Here is a 16,816-nt window from a genome sequence, read left to right as displayed (position 1 = left end):
GGGCGGGAGGCGGACGGAGCTGTGTTCCAGCGCTTAACACCTGTGGGCTGGTGAGAGCCATGGTCTGTGCACATGGGGACTGCCTCCTACCACAGCTCTCCCTCCGGAAGCCTGCCTGCACCCCAAAGGCCTGCCTCTCGGCCTGAGGCGCTCCCTGACCCTGCCCCTCTCCATCCCTCTCCTTCCTCTCCTTTCAGGGGGCAGTGGGCCCAGCCCAGTCAAAAAGAGAGACTGCTTTCTGAATTTAAAGATTCCAAATTTTACACAACAGTGGGTTTCAACTGGTGGTATTTTGGGTGGTCACACCAACTGAAGAACGCTACTGGAATTTAGTGGGCAGGAGCCAGGGATGCGCACAGCGGATCGGGGCTAAGCCGGGCGGACAGCAGGTCTTTGGACCCCAGACACTGCTCCTACAGTGGAGTCACAAAGGAACTGTGGCGCCTTTTCTTCAGGCTCCTTCCCATCCCAGGAAACGACAACCCTGGCTCCCCCACATTCGTTCCCGACGTAATTAACGTCTCTCTCCACCCTTCTTCCCCAGAAAGATGCAACTCGTGAGCACAGAACATCCAAATGTGTCTGAAAATGACCCTTCGGGCACGGAGTCTCCCGACAAGAACGGGTGCCTCTGGCTACAGGGTGCGGGGACAACGGCGACTGATCACAGACCGGACAGCAGCCTGGGGAGCATGATCAGCCCACCGTTAGGGCCCTGTCGATTCTAACCCAGAGCCCACTGACCGGCTCAGCCTCCAAGCAGCGCACACGCACACACACGCACACACACGTGCACATATACACCTACATGCATGTGCACACATGCACACACATGCTCTCCGGCTGTGGGTGGGAGCCGCTTGGCAGCCCCACTTGTGCAGCCTGCACCGCCCTCACAGGAGGGGTGCTGCCACCATCACGGGGGACAGGCACCTAGGGCCATGCCTGCGAGCTGCCCCGGTTCTGAGCCGGGCAGGTTCTGAGTTGGCACACAGGGCCGGTTCTGAGCTGGCGTGGGGCAGGAAAGTGAAATCATACCTGGGTTTCAGCAACTCCGGGGGCAGCGTGAATCGCAAGTGGCTGGTGGGACTGTCCCCAAACCTGAGGGCTCTGGGCGGGGCCTGGGTGCCAGGCGGTAGGGTGCAGGCCTGAGCGCTCTGCCCCACGGGCATGCTCCCTGGAGAGGCCCCGGGCGAGTCCTGCAGGGGCTGCAGGAAGAAGCACAGAACGAGGGCACTCATCATCCGGGGAGAAGGAAGAACCCCTCTTGCTAAGCGCCCCGCCAGCTCTCACTCTGGGTCCGGAGAGGAGCTCAGCAGATGGGCTGGCCCCTGGGGAGGAGGGTGATTCCGGGTCCACAGGAGCCGCTGGCTCTCCTGCTGCTGCCCTTGAGCCGGGGCCACCCAGAGCCCCTCTCCCAGAGCCAGCGTTTGGCCGGCCGCAGCCAGGCCTGCACAGCCCGTCCCTGGGCCAGGGCTGCCGCCTGCCGCCTCCCCTGGGCAGTGGGAGGGAGGAGGGCAGGAGACAGGTGTGGCCACAGCCGGTCCCCGTTCCTCAGGGTTGGACACACACAGCAGTCTGAGCTGGACGGTGCTGGAACTTCTGGATGGGACTGAGCTGTTTGTTGTTGTTTTTAATTTAAATTCTTTGTTGTTTCAAGTCGTACATATGCCTCCTCTTTCCTCCACTGACCTCTCCCTGCCACTCCCACCCCAGCACATGCCCTCGTGGGGCTGAGATTTAGTGCAGAAACCACCATAATTAGTATCAAATGTCGCTAAAAAGCTGTTGGAGGAAACCAAGACTCCCAGCCCCCAACCCCTTTCTCTGCTGCAAAGTCTGGATCGCAAGGCCCTGTCCATGCCGTGCCCAAGGGCTGGGGGTCAGCAGGGACCCCATTCCTCACAGAGAACGGGGTTCGTCTTGCTGGGGGTTGTCCAGGAGTGAACACGTGACCCTCCTGGCCCTCCACCGAGCAGAGTCAGGGTCATGGGGGGTCTGACCCTCGATGAGCAGAGGGCCGCAGCTTCCCACACGCTCCTTCCCTCTAATACTCGTCCTGTCCTCTCTCCAGACGCCACCCCCACTCACCCCGCAACCAGAGGGGATGCTCAGGATGACAGGAACGCCTGCCTCTCCCTTGCCACCCACATTCAGTCGTTATGTCCTGTGTTTTCTGTCCCTTAAATAGCTTTGAACCCATTTCCTCTGTGTCTACACCACCGCTGTGCTAATTTAGTTTCAGGTCATGTTCAGCCTCGAAGAACAAAAATCAATATATGGCCCTGGCTGGTTGGCTCAATGGATAGAGCGTCTACCTGCGGACTGAAGGTTCCCAGGTTTGATTTTGATCAAGGCACATGCCTGGATTGTGGGCTTGATACCCAGTAGGGGGTGTGCAGGAGGCAGCTGATCAATGAGTCTCTCTCATCATTGATGTTTCCATCTCTCTCTCCCTCTCCCTTCCTCTCTGAAATCAATAAAAACATATTTTAAAAAATAAAAAATTAAAAAGAAAACCACTTTGACCTTTTGGCATAATCCAGCTGTTGATGACTCATCAAATCCACTTCCAGAGGCACCGACCACCGTGAGGTCATGTGATTCCCCCCCCAAGTCTCCCGCCCCTCCTGCCCCTCCCCCAGCACCTCCCAGGAGGCCGAGAGAAGGCCCAGGATGAGGTCTGACACTCACCTGGTTGATGTCGAAAGACTGGGCTCTGCTCAGCCTGGTAGAGCCTTTCAGCAGCATGAGGAACGGAGGTTTGTTCAGGCTGCAGCCCCCCAGGGACACGTCTCTCTTGGAAGACTTCGAGGTCAAGTCCAGGACTTGGGGGCTCTGGGATGACCTGGGACGAGGGCAGGAAAGAGCTGCTGCCAAATCCGGACACGTGGAGGGAGGGAGGCACCTGGCAGGGGGCGGGGCTCCAAGCCACACTCACTGTCCAGGTTCTGGGCAGCCTTTCACCCACCTGTACCTCCTGCCTTTTAACTTATTTACATTGACTTCAGAGAGGGAGGGAGAGAAACGTCAATGCTGAGAGAGAATCACGGGTCGCCTGCCTCCTGCATGCCCCACACTGGGGATCGAGCCTGCAACCTGGGCCTGTGCCCTGACCGGAACCGAACCTGGGACCTTTCAGTCCATGGGCCGATGCTCTATCTATGGAGCTAAACCAGTTAGGGCAAGGAAGTCATTTTTTTAAAGTTTGTGGGAATCTGACTCCCTAACCCGCCAGAGGCAGGTCCTCTTTGACGCCGGCCACTGGGTCGTAGAGAAAAGGGCACGCACCTCTGGATGAACACGTTGCTGATGCAGCCCTCGAAGTCACTCCCGCCCAGACGCAGGGGCCTCTGGGAACTGGGGGAGCCTGGCAGCCTCTGGTCACTTTTCAGCAGCTGGTCGTCGACGAGCAGTCGGAGCCTGAAGGGGAGAAAAGCAGAACAAGGTGAGACGTGCTGGGAGAGAAGGCCGTCGCCTCGCGGCAGCTTCCTGTCTTCAGTTCAGACTCAGTGTCTGCGTAAAATAACGCGTTAAACTAGACTTGTTTTTAAAGAGCATTGACATCTGTTTCTTGTATTTCTTCTGCACCTATTTTTTAAAATATATTTTACTGAATTTTTACAGAAAGGAAGGGAGAAGGATAGAGAGTTAGAAACATCCATAAGAGAGAAACATCGATCAGCTGCCTCCTGCACACCTCCCACTGGGGATGTGCCCGCAACCAAGGTACATGCCCTTGGCCAGAATCGAACCTGGGACCCTTCAGTCTGCAGGCCAACGCTCTATCCACTGAGCCAAACCGGTTAGGGCTGCACCTATTTTTATTAAAGCTTCTACACATACAGGAAGTGCATGCATCATCAGTGGACAGCTCAATGGGTTTTTGCAATGTGAATACACCAATGTCCCTGGCACCCCAATAAAGAGCTGACCAGCACCCCAATAAAGAGCTGACCAGCACCCCAGGAACTGTGCTGTCACAGAAAGCTACAGAACTTCCTTTCTCGTGACTCCCATTTTATCCTTCCATTTTGAATGTACCACAATTTATTTATCCATCCAATGCTTACTAATTTTTAATGAGGAAATTGACATAAAATCAGGAAAAAGGCCGGCACTTTCTAGTAAAACAGCCTCAGCCTTAAGGACAAACAGTTCACAAGAAGGGGTGCGGGAAGGTCTCAGGGGACTAAGGAAAGTCCGGTTCTCGGAGCTACGGCAGGCGGGCCACCCACTCACCCGGCGCTGTCGCTCATCACAGACACGTGGTGCAGGGAGCCATCTGAGTACTTCCCCGGAGACTTAAAAATCGGGCGGCTGCTGTCCCTGGTGCTGACTTCAATGTGCCCATCTTCCAGGGAGACCTGCAGGCTGCTTGTCTGAAATCATCGTAGAATATACCCATCAAGGCAATGAATTTACTTAAGGATTATACGTGTATCAATACTGAGTTTATTATGAAAACTATGTATAGTCCGGCATGGCTCAGTGGTTGAGCATCGACCTACGAACCAAGAGGTCACAGTTCCATGCCCGGTCAGGGCACAGGCCCAGTTTCAGGCTCCATCCCCAGGGTGGGGCGTGCAGGAGGCAGCCAGACGATGTGATGTTTCTCTCTCATTGATGTTTCTATCTCTCCATCCCTCTCCCTTCCTCTCTCTCTAAAATCAATAAAAACCTATTTTAAAAAACTATGTATAAAAACAGGGTGTTTTGACCCAAATGTTTTGATTTTGTTATTTTGATCTAAAGACTATTTTTAAATATTTTAACTCCAGGTTTATGAATATAAGCATCTTATGCAAATTATTTCACCACTGATGAATTTTATCAAAAGCATTTTATGGGTCTACATTCATAAACCAATTTAATTTCTCCATCAATTACACAAAACAGTTAAATCATTTCTAAATTTTTCTATTTTCACTTTCTTCTAAAGTTATTTTCATCAGATCCATTCTTTTCTAAATAAACTCTAGAATAAAGGGTGAATTAATCTTTTTCTTCATGTGATTAGAACAATGATCTCTTCAGGCATTATACATTTTTTATTTTCTGGTCACAATTTCTAGGAATTTCAATTTTCAATGTCAAACTGCAGATCTAAATTCCGGCAAGATGATTTAATTTTTTCTGTTAATTCTTAATAAAAAAATATGTGTAGTTTTAGCAGCTGTCACTTTAAGTTTGTTGACCTTTTCTCTGCCAAGTACAATTTTGTAGCTCCCAGCAAGATGTAATTCTTCAGGGACTTGTACTCTAAGCCGAGTGTGTGCTGTAGCCACACCAGCTCCATTTCCTGCTGGTTTTGCTTCAGTTGGAAATATTCACTGTGACCAGATGAAAGAATGCTAATTGGTAGCGTTTCTGAGGTAACCACGTAGGAAGCTGAGGGCCACGTTCCCCGGCTATTCCTCGGGTTCCTGCGCTGCTCAGGACTGATCTCCTCGCTACTGAGCCAGCTCCTCTCCCATCTGCTTCTGCGCATCTTGGACATTGTGTTCTCAGTGTCCCTAGCTCAGCAGGAGAAACAAGTGCTGGTGTCAAAAGAGTGGGTCAGAGCTTCCTGTTTGGATGGAAGAGCCATTCTCACAATCTAAATGTTAGCATGTGCTTCTTTAGCGCCGGTTTTAAAAAAAATTGATATCAGAGAGAGGATGAGATAGACTCATTGATCAGCTGCCTCTTTCACGCCCCCTACTGGGGATTGAGTCTGCAACCCAGGCCTGTGCCCTGACTGGGAATTGAACCGTGACCTCCTGGTTCATAGGTCGATGCTCAACCACTGGGCCACGCCAGCAGAGCTTTAGCACTAGTTTTTGCAAAAAGGATCTCTAAAGGCCGATGGGCAAAGAGGTGAAGAAAGGAAAGGCTTTCTATGAGGACAGCCACAGAGGCAGCCGCCACCCTTCCTGTCGGCAGGTCCCAGGGGTCCGCTGTGTGTGAGCAGTCCCAGAATGGCAGCGGCTACTGCTACTTCGCTTTAGACCCCACGTGTCCCACAGGGAGTTTTCTGCGTGGCATTGGTTGACTTCTGCGCCTACGGAACTGCACCAGCTGAGTCCCCTCAGGGCACAGAGGGCACCTCCTTGTGGGAGACAGTGGCCGTGGCTCTGTTGTACATAAAGGGCCAAGACCGGCTTTTCTCCCACTTCCCAGGTGCCGAAGTGTCCAATTAGCTGCTGCAAAAACGAAGAGCCACCTTTCATGAATTCAAAAGGAATAGTGGGGGGACGTTCTGATTTTCCCTCTTAGACCAAAAACGTTAAGCTACATTATCACTTATAATAGTGATAATCCAAAGAAAAATAAAAAAAGAATGAAAACCAAGCCCACGGACACACAGATCCAAGTCGGGGACTATAATGTACTTTCTACACCCGACTTCCTCTCGGATCTACCCCCTTGGAGGCTGAGCTACACGGTGGCATTTGCCACGGGACGATCGATGAAACCCCCAACTAATTTACATTCAAAATCTCTCTGTTGTTGCTGACGTCAAACCTCAAGTCAAGTTCAAACCGTGTGCACTGTTCACGCAGCGTCCCGTACCCCGGCCGGATGCTGCAGCAGGACGCCACCGGGCTGGAAGGTCTGAAACCCAAAGGAGGCCTGGAACTGGCCGGGCAGCGGGAGGTCCAAGTGGGTGAAGCTCATCTGTCCTCCCCTGGAGAACGAGGCGGAGCGCACGAGCTGGAACGCAAACACGGGTGGGTTACGGGCACGGGAACCGCACTCCGTGCCCCTCCAGAGAGCTTACTTTTCTGAGTGACGACGTATCAGTCATCGGCAGGGCTGTGTGAGTGGGTGGTGTCCCCCCCCCGTCCTATGAATTTCATATGCAAACCTGAGGCGGCTTTGCAAGTCTGTGGGGAGTGCATGTCAATGAGCCAGGCCTCACTAGCCCGCATGCTCCCAGAAAAGGGTCCAAAGTTGACGTGGCCACGGCTCCCAAACACTGGGCGGGCTGGGCGCACTCCCTTGTAAGATTTCGGACTCTGCGCTCACCTTCCAGTCCTCCGAGCACTTCTTGGTCACGCCCACGATGTCGTTCAGCCTGACCACGCCGCTCGTCTTCTTCAGGTTCTTCATGCAGCCTCGGAAAGCAGGCGTCGAAATGTTAAACCTGATTCGGACACAATCGAGGACAGGGATGTACCAGACCAGGCCAACCCGAGAACCAGCTGCCACGCTGCCTCTGCCACGTCTCCCCCAGAAACAAGGGTGAACTTCAGGGTTATCTCTTCTCTGGGGATTTTTATAAAGCTACTCATTCCGTGATGCCGGGACAATCCAATTCCTTTCTGTGTGATTCTGCATTCTCAGCTTTAGAAATGAGCACAGTCGCCCGGCTGGCGTGGCTCAGTGGTTGAGGGTTGACCTATGAACCAGAGGTCGCAGGTTTGATTCCCAGTCAGGGCACATGCCTGGTTGTGGGCTGGATCCCCAGTAGGGGGTCTGCAGGAGGCAGCCAATTGATGGTGATGTTTCTCTGTCATCGATGTTTCTCTCTCTCTCCCTCTCCTTTCCTCTTTCTCTAAAAATCAATAAAAACATATTTTTAAAAATGATCACAATAGTGTTGACAGGAAAATAGCCAGTGTCCCCAAAAGGAAAAGAGACAGAGATAAACCATATCTAGAATTGCTCCCTCTCTCACCTCCCCCAGGAGTCATGGCAGTGCATGGTGAATAGAAGTATATTAATAAATCAAGATACTAGAAATATTAATAAATGTATATTAACAACTTCCTACGTAAGGAGTTCGTTGGAGCCAGGCATGCTCTAGAAAGCTTTATGCTCTCTTCTCCTGTCCACTTCTACGCTAAACGCAGAAGAAGGGAACTGTTACTTCTGGTTCCAAACAAGTGTGAGGGCTGTGGCTCGGCACTGAGCCGACGCCAAGCCGAACATCAGAAAGCCCTGTCCGGTCTCACGCTGCATCTGCCACCTCGTAACGGTGCTGGACAGGGGCTGCTGTGCGGATTAAACATGTGGATGGACAGGAGGCGCCCGGAGCCATGTGTGGCTCGTGGCCATGAATGCCCAGGTGTTCCCCAGAGGTAAGAGGGTGCTGTTCTAGGGCTGCGGGCTCCGGAGCCAGGCCGCCTGGGTGCAAGTCCGGTTCTGCTGCCTGGGCAGCAACATCACTTCTCTAGCCTCTGTTTCCTCATTTACACAATGGGAACTTTAATGTTTCCTGGGGTTGTTCAAACGAGTTAATGTGTGTGACCCCCTCAAATGCTGCTTGGTACAGAGCAGGTGTAAGGCCAGAAAGAAAGGCCTCTCTGTTTTGTTCATCCTCACCCCATGATATTTTTCTATTGATCCTTCAGAGAGAGTAGGAGAGAGGGAAAGACAGAGAGAAACATCGATGTGAAAGAAACACATCCATTGGTTGGCTCCTGCACACGTCCCGACCAGGGCCCAGGCCGAGGGGGAGCTGCAACCCAGGCAAGTGCCCTTGACCGGAATCGAACTTGGGACCCGTTGGTCTGCAGACCAACGCTCTATCCACTGGACCACACTGGCTAGGGCTCCTCTCTTTTTCTTTGCTGTAACCTCCCCCAATTTATGAAGAGCACGTGGTAATAAACCCCAAGATTGTTAGCTCCTCCAGTTCAAACAGCTCCTCTGTTCAAAACTGCAGGACAAGCTAAGCTACTTTTGAGGTTAAATTCTTGCACCCCCCTCCTCCCTGCTTTTGCACAACTCAGGGATAATTCCCACCAAGGAGTCTCTAGTTGGCAGAAAGTTCCCTTCCCCACCCGCTTCAAACAAGCCTCTTGCACTCCATGACTTTTGCTCTAAGCTTGTTTTACAGGCTCAGGGAAACCATTGAGAAGGTACTTCCCTAGGACATTGCTGGACTGTCTCCTGAAAAGCAAACAATCTGTAATCTGTCAAGACAACCCCCTGATGACGGCTCAACTTCAGCTCCGAGCCCTCCTCCCTTCCCTGTCGCTTAGCAACCGCCAGGACTTAAGAGGGGAAGCCGCCCTGTGTCTCTTGCCCTGTGCTGATTAGCAATGCAGGGCCTTCCCCTTCCTAGAAGGTAATAGACACCTCCCGTCTACATCTCCTCTTTTAGTTGTGAATCCTTTCACAGCCCGTGTCACCGGCCGAACCCTAACAGCAGGGCCTGAATAGGCAGGCAGACTCAGCGACGACCCGGTGGGAGCCGCTTCTGAAGCCGCTCTTTCCACGTGGCATTTCCTGCCATTCGGTGTCTGAGGCTGGATTCCCATAAGACACGAACCACAAGAGCCACTGAAGTCCAGGCAAATATTTGTGTTTCTTAAACAAACGATGAAGCGGAGAACCAGAGTCGATCTCATTGCGAATCCCTCAGGCAGCTCGCTTCTCTAAGGGGCAGCGTGTCTGCGTCCATCCCTATTTAGTTCATTATAAGCTGTTTAGCGGCATGCAATATGCATACAATTAAATTTCATTACAGGAAAAAGAAGAGACGAATCCTCAGTGGAACTGAGCCGGAGCTTAATTATCTTATAAAGACGGCTTTTTGCCTCCCAGAGGGAGGGAGGTTCGAATGGACTCCTGGGGCTTGTCTATTTATACATCCAGACCCGTCCTCTCTTGCATTTCAGCATTTTAGACCCGTCAACATCTCCTGATGCCCTGCTTTTTCTTTAAATATTCAGAGGTTACATAGGTTACCTGCCATGATCTACAAGGTTTCTTCCAGTTCAAAAAATCTAAGGAGTAAAGAAATTCACTCAAACTCCATTGAAGTGCTAAGATTTCTCTGCATTTTTGTCTTTGGGGCCAACCTGACAACTTTGAACCGAAGGTTAGTGCCTCCTTCCTAAGGACGGATAACACCTCGTAAGTCATCGCTCCCTCCAACCGATGGACCAATCAGAAAAGCATCCACTGGCCTCAGATCACGAATGAAAGTCTCGTAATCCAGCCTCTGGGGCTCGCTGAGTCAGAGGCTGCACTCACCCTTCAGGTGTCTCCTCCGCACATGCCGTCAGCGCCCTCACACCCTTTAGGAGGATGTCAACAAGATGGGAAAGCTTTTTAAAGTACGTTCTCAACGCGTCTTTTTCTCATTCCGATCAAGCTTTACTTCTTTAAGAATGAACTTCATTCATTCATGTACTCATTAGTCTGAGAACAGGTGTGCCCCTATTCCGCACTCAATACATAGGCAGGGGGTGGGAACACAGATGTGCCTTACGTTCTTTTTAAGAATATTTTTTATTGATTTCAGAGAGGAAGGGAGGGAGGGAAGAAGGGGGGGGGGAGAGAGAGAGAGAGGCATCAATGATGAACATAGAAGCATCGAAAAAACCATCAAACCTCAGAGGGAAGGCAGGGAAGGTTGGAGGGCTGGAGGTGGTGATAAGAGATCAACCAAAAGACTTGTATGCATGCATATGAGCATGACGAATGGCCACAGACAGTAGGGGGATGAGGGTCTGTGCTGGGGGCAGGAGTGGGCTGGGAGAGGCCAATGGGAGAAAAGGAGACATATATAACACTTTCAACAATAAAGAATTAAAAAAGAAGAAACATCAATGATGAGAGAGAATCATTGATTGGCTGCCTCCTGCATGCCCCCTATTGGGAATAGAGCCTGCAACCCGGGCATGTGCCCTGACTGGGAATTGAACCGTGACCTCTTGGTTCATAGGTCGACGCTCAACCACTGAGCCACGCCGGCCGGGGATGCCTTATGTTCTTGAGACGCTTCCCAAAGGCAGCCCCCCAACTCCCAGCACTGCCTGTGGGCACGGGACGCCTGGGCCCTCACACGACCTTTAAGGGCCCAGTGCCACCGCCTTCATTGTCATGGGCGGCACTGGCACCCCCTGTACTCCTGAGCTTTCTCTCCTCCCAAGAATGGCAATGGGGGTGGCACACAGGTCCCCTACCCCCCCCCCCTTCAAATGGCCAGCCCCATCACCCAGTGTTTAGAGCCTGTTTTACCCCGAGGCCTAACACTGTCAGTACTGAAAAGCTAACTCTGTGGTTATCTGTTGCTAGAATTAAAAAGGCAAACAAATCAGGAGCAACCAAACCCCTGAGAGGTAATCTGCTTCCTTAAAAAAATCCTCTTACCTTTCCCTGATGGAGAGGGGGATGCCTCCCAGATAGTATGTGCTGAAATCAAATATTTCTCCTCCAATTTCAATGCTTTGGGAATTCCCCACACTTATCCTTATAAGTTTCCGGGATTTTATAATTTTGATCTGAATCTGAAATAAACGAGAGGTGAGTCAGCCAGCAACGAGGAAAAGGAACCCTATTTGCGGTGCTTCAGGCTATTGTGGTCTTGTCTTCCTTCAGATCATGACACACACCGTCGGGAGACTGTCGCATAAACTAGACTATGAAAGCATTTTAATAAAGATGTTGGAAGTGAGTTGTGTTTTATATATGCCACATGCACGGCCTATATTTCATGCCCAAATTCGACATTTTAAAGGTACGTGCCGCTCAGTGAGTGTGTGTGTGTGTGTGTGTGTGTCCCCCACCCCCACCCCTGTAACAGAGAAGAGCCTGGGGTGCTGACTTCACTGTGAGGACTGGGGACATTAAGGATCCAGGGAACAGACTCGGGGGACGTACCGAGTGGTCTTTCCCGTTGCTGATGACTTCTCGGATCCCCTTTTCCTTGGGCGGGTCTGCGTCCAGCTTGTACCGCACCAGGAGGCTGCCGTCCTCGATGTTGAGGGAGATGAAGCGGTTCTAGAGCAAGGAGACAGCGCCCATTACAGGATCTGTGTTTAGGGGGATGGAGGGTCATAGAGCAAGGAGACAGCGCCCATTACAGGATCTGTGTTTAGGGAGATGCGGACCCTGGAGCCAGGATCCACGCCGATGACCAGGAGACGCGACAGAGGAAGGGCTGAGCTGGCACTCAAGTCCTCTAAGTCCTGGCTGCTCTCAGCCAGCTGCCTCCTCGGTTGAAGGGACAACAGTGCTGCAAGGCCAGCTCCCGGCTGGGCCTGGGGCTGCGCGCTGAGTCTCGTCAAGCACCGTGTGGTGGTCCGCACACAGCAGGGAACAGTAAATGCTGGTCTAGCTGCCATGACCCTTCCCAGCGACCATGACCAGCGTGTGAAAATGGGAACGGAAAGACCCAGCTCATGGCACCATGTGAACACGCGGCCGCCTCTGGGAAGGGGTCTGGCCTTCCCTCAGCCCCGGCGTTGGCCGCCGTCTGGCTCCTGCCTCGTTACTGCATCTCAGTCTCATTTGCTGGCTCAGCCCCTGACCTCCCGTTTCAATGTGGGGGTTCTTTGGGGATCCCGCACAGGACCTCTTCCTCCGCCACTTCTCTGTCTCGCGATCTCAGACACACCTGGGCTCCGATTCAGGTGTGCCTGTGGGCCCAGACGTCTCTTCCAGCCTGGACCTGTCTGCACGCACGGGCCTGCGCTGCTTCCTCCCCTTCTTGCTGCCAGGCCTCCCGGACACCCAAACCCAGAATCCCTCTACAGGACTCCCCCCACATGCCTCCCACCCACTGCCAGCCGTCTCCGACCTCACGCTGCTCTCTCTCCGTTCCCTCTCTCACTTCTTATCACGTGAGCCAGCCCCACTCCCAGGAGCCGTTCTTGCTGCTTCCCTCTCCCATCCAGTCCAATCTGGTCAGTCCGCCATTTCTTAGCTCTCTCCCCCCGACAGGCCTCCGGGTCGCAACCACAGCTCCTTCAGCTGACTGCACAGCGATAATGTGCTGTCCCCCATGCCCACGCTGTCCCCCACATGCCCACACTTTCCCCATGCCCACGCTGTCCCCCACATGCCCACACTGTCCCCATGCCCACGCTGTCCCCCACATGCCCACACTGTCCCCATGCCCACGCTGTCCCCCACGCTGTCCCCCCCATGCCCACGCTGTCCCCCCATGCCCACGCTGCCCCCTCATGAATCCATGTTCCACCCTGCAGACAACGTGGTCAGTGTGAGCAGGTTGCTCTCCTTCTCTCTCAGGGTAAAGCCCTGACTCCCCACCAGGTGCTCTGAGGCTCTGACCACGCGTTGGGTCCATTCCTCTGTGGTCCCTCTGGCTCTCTGTGTCCAACCACATGGGCAGCCATCGGTCCCCCAGGGCCCCTGGCCCTTCCCACGTCTGGGCCTTCTTCCTGCCACTCCCCCCAACGCGTCACCCTCCTGCCTCTCCCTTCGCACGCTGCCCTCTCCTCGTCCTCCTGGTCTCAGATTAAGTGTCCTTTGTCCAAGGAAGTCTGTTCTGTGACACGCCCTCATGTCGCCCCACCGCTCCCTCTCTGGCTCATCGCCCTCGTGATGACGTCATTACCCCACCCGCCAGCAGACGAGTCCCTGGGGGAGCAAGCATGTGGTTGGGTCCGTGTGAGTCCGCACCGGGCGTCAGGCATGTTGGTTGGGTCTGTGTGCGTCTGCACCAGGGGTCAGGCTGTACCCGGGCCAGCTGTTTCCTCGGAGGAGAGATGAGCCCGGGGTTTCCCCACGGGCTTGCGTTTGCTCCTGCACTAACCCTGTTGGTCTGAAGGCTCACACTGAAGGCTTCAGAGTCCGTCTCTGAGAGAAAAGTCGGCCCCAGCTGGACCCCAACCTGCCCTGGGGAGCCAGTCGGGGTCCGATCACACAAACACAGAATAGCCTCAGCTCACGGACAGGAAGGAGCCAGCCTACCTACGGCAGCCTCTAGGTCACGCTCCTATCTGGTTCCTGACGGCACCTGGTAAGTTCCTTCTAACACGACGAGCAGTGTTTCAGGTTCCTGGTCTCGAAGGCCTTCACGCTGTAGCACAGAGGACCCTGCTTCGGGCCCACGCCTGGCCCTGAGCACGCGGTGGACGCCCCGGCTCTGCATCTGCAGGCAGCCAGGGCCTTCCCACCCATCAGCCTTGGCATCTCCCGGGGTCCAGACCGACCCCAGAGAGAAGAGCCGGGCCAGGTCTGGGACCCCCCCCTTCAGGTAGAAGTGCCTTATGAACCCACATTCTTAGCCTGAGATCCCCATTTCTCCAGAAACGCTACCTGATGGAGCCACGGCAGAAGGCTCTTCAGAGGCCAGACAACTCCAGCCCACCCACCAGCAGGTGGCGCTAAGGGTCTGCCGTCGAGCATCGCCTTGGGCTCCTCTAGACCAGACTAAGGAATGGCCTCTAGGGATCTCAGCGACTTGATAGGAGACGCTATCATGTCCTGGACAGTCAAGGGTCAGGCTGATGAAGACAACCCCACACAGGCTGCAGGGGTCGCACCAAGATGCAAACAGTCTAGAGACCCAGGAGGTCTTCACATTTTCTAGCAAAGTAAATTATTAGGCAAATAGTGGTTCCCAAAGAATGAAATTGACAGTGAGAATCAAATGGGAAAAGGGGTGACCTCTCCCACATTTGGTAGCCTGATCTCAGGTTCCTGATTACTTGCCTTATAATTATTACGACACACCTTCCCACAACCAGAGAAAGCAGGACTGGGCCACGGGAGAGGACGCAGATCACATGTGCACCTGGTCTTTCAGAGCGAGTTGGCTGTTTATAATAACCAGGTACCCCAGGTTGCTCCGTGGAATGGACATACTTGCTAGTAGTTAGATGCTTGTGATAAATCACCTGGTTTTCTGCGAAGAACAGCAACCCTCTGTCCACAGTGGTCTGAACAACCTGGCTGAAGGTTGGGAAGAAAGCGTGTGGCTGAGTTGGAATTCGAGCGTAGCCTGTGCCTTCAAAGTAATTCTTGTCTGACTCCTCCTTCCTCCTGTAACACCAACGAGCACAAGTGAGAACATGGCAGTGAAGGGTGATCGACAAGCGTGTTTATTAGTAGGGGGTGCTGCTCCCTGGGGAATGGAGCCAACACATGCAATCTAGTCATCAAGCTTTTTTAAAGAGGAAACACCTTTAAAATGCTAAAACAGCCAGCATTTCTCCTGGAAGTATTCTTATATCCTATATAATAACGCAGTAATATGCAAATTGACTGTCATGCCCTCACACAAGATGGCCACCCCCATGTAGTCAAAGATGGCCAGCAGGGGAGGGCAGTTGGGGGCAATCAGGCTGGAAAGAGATTGGTTAGGGGGTGATCAGGCTGGCAGGCAGAAGCAGTTAGGGGCAATCAGGCAGGCAGGCAGGCGAGCGTTTGGGAACCAGCAGTTCTGGATTCTGAAAGGGTATCCGACTGCCGGTTTAGGCCCACAGTCGGACATCTGCCAAGGGGTCCCAGATTGGAGAGAGTGCAGGCTGGGCTGAGGGCCCCTCCCACAGTGCACGAATTTTATGCACCGGGCGCTAGTCTTATGATAATTAAACACCAGCTCAGTAAAGATAATATTCAGGAGTCCCTTTGGAAATATCTACTTAGGAACAGCTTGAAAGTTACAAAAATTATTAACATGAAATACAGTAATTTTGTTCTGAATAATCAAAACTCAGTCTTTTCCATGTTAGAATATTCCAAACCCCTTTAACTAGAGGGCAGGAAGGTCAGGGGCTCCAGGCAGGATTTCCATGAGGTCCAGGTGTCAGTGTTCCTAGAAAGTCACAGTGTGCTTTGTGGGCCACTTTTTTTTTAAAAAATTTACAGTAAATATATACTTTTGTGCCTAAATCAGGCACCATCCTACACAGAACATTTTGTGGTAGGAGACACCAAACATTTTTTAAAAATTATTTATTTTTAAAGCAAGAAAACTGATCAACCTAACGTATTACCCAGATGGAGAAAAAAGTCTACTGGTTTTGGATTTTAGGGACGGCCTGGCATGGTGCCTGCCAGCATCCCTGAAGAACTGCTGGCCCAAAGCAGCCTGTGGCACCAGCAGCCAGTTGTACGTGTACAATACCTGCAAGTCATAAAGATCACAGTGACAGAGACACGGCTTCGAGGCCTTCGTTACCTTTTACAAGGCTCCACTTGGGTGGTATTAAGGTTGAACGTTTCTTTGAAGTTGTACAAGCTCAGGACGTTCTCATTGAGGTCATCCAACTCAATACAGCCTTTGTACGGGGGGAACCTCAATCTTCCAGGGAGCTGAAGAGAACAGAACAAAACGTCTACTCACTGGGCAAAGGACAATGATCAGGCTGACCAAGAAAGAGCATGAACCTGGCGCTTTTCGCCATCCAGGGAGCAACAGGAGGTAAGAGTGTGGACCCTGGAGCCCATGCCTGGATGTTCTGTTCAGAACCCTATGACCTCGGGCAGGTTATCCGACCTCTTTATCTCCGTTTCCTCGTCTGGGAAGTGGGAATGACAACGATGCTTTTTAGATGAATATACTGAGCATATATCACTGAGCAAGAAGTACTCAAGTGCTAGCTGTTACTCCTGGGTAAGCTTCAAGAATAGAAAGTTAAGCCCCTCTTATATATAACTAGGGGCCCGGTGCATGAAATTCGTGCACTGGGTGTGTGTGTGGGGGGAGTGTCCCTCAGCCCAGCCTGCCCCCTCTCACATACTGGAAGCCCTCAGGCGTTGACCCCCATCACTCTCCAATTGCAGGATCGGCCCCTTGCCCAGGCCTCACACCTCCGCCAGAGGTGTCAGGCTTGGACAGGGACCCCCATCTCCCCGCGATCACTGGCTCTGACCCCCGCCCAGGCCTGAGGCCTCTGGCCCAGGAATCATGCCTGGGCAGGGGACCCCCATCTCCCTCTGATCGCTTGCTCCACCCCCCGCCCAAGCCTGACGCCTCTGACCCAGGCTTCAGGCCTGGGCAAGGGGACCATCATACCCAATCCCCGGCTCCGACCCCACCCAGGCCTGATGCCTCGGCCAGAGGAGTTGACCCTCATCACCCTCCGATCACCAATCACCGGATCCGGCCCCTGCCCAGGCCTGC

General features: G+C 52.9%; 1 protein-coding gene across 1 annotated transcript in view; it reads right to left on the bottom strand.

The window, feature by feature from the left end:
• LOC102772050 (laminin subunit alpha-3) overlaps positions 1–16,816 on the bottom strand; it is a 54,720-nt gene that overhangs the window by 8,082 nt on the left and 29,822 nt on the right. Inside the window, exons 22-31 of the mRNA XM_006773852.2 lie at positions 15,872–16,005; positions 14,586–14,730; positions 11,602–11,721; positions 11,092–11,228; positions 7,012–7,129; positions 6,556–6,696; positions 4,243–4,382; positions 3,292–3,423; positions 2,695–2,848; positions 1,039–1,208 (exon numbers count right to left, since the gene is read on the bottom strand). Of these exons, the coding sequence (XP_006773915.1) occupies positions 1,039–1,208; positions 2,695–2,848; positions 3,292–3,423; positions 4,243–4,382; positions 6,556–6,696; positions 7,012–7,129; positions 11,092–11,228; positions 11,602–11,721; positions 14,586–14,730; positions 15,872–16,005 (1,391 nt within the window). The remainder of the gene's footprint in view (positions 1–1,038; positions 1,209–2,694; positions 2,849–3,291; positions 3,424–4,242; positions 4,383–6,555; positions 6,697–7,011; positions 7,130–11,091; positions 11,229–11,601; positions 11,722–14,585; positions 14,731–15,871; positions 16,006–16,816) is intronic.

The sequence above is a fragment of the Myotis davidii genome, unplaced genomic scaffold (assembly GCF_000327345.1).
Source record: "Myotis davidii unplaced genomic scaffold, ASM32734v1 scaffold1467, whole genome shotgun sequence".
Lineage (NCBI taxonomy): Eukaryota > Metazoa > Chordata > Mammalia > Chiroptera > Vespertilionidae > Myotis > Myotis davidii.
This window is presented reverse-complemented; position numbering and strand designations above follow the sequence as displayed.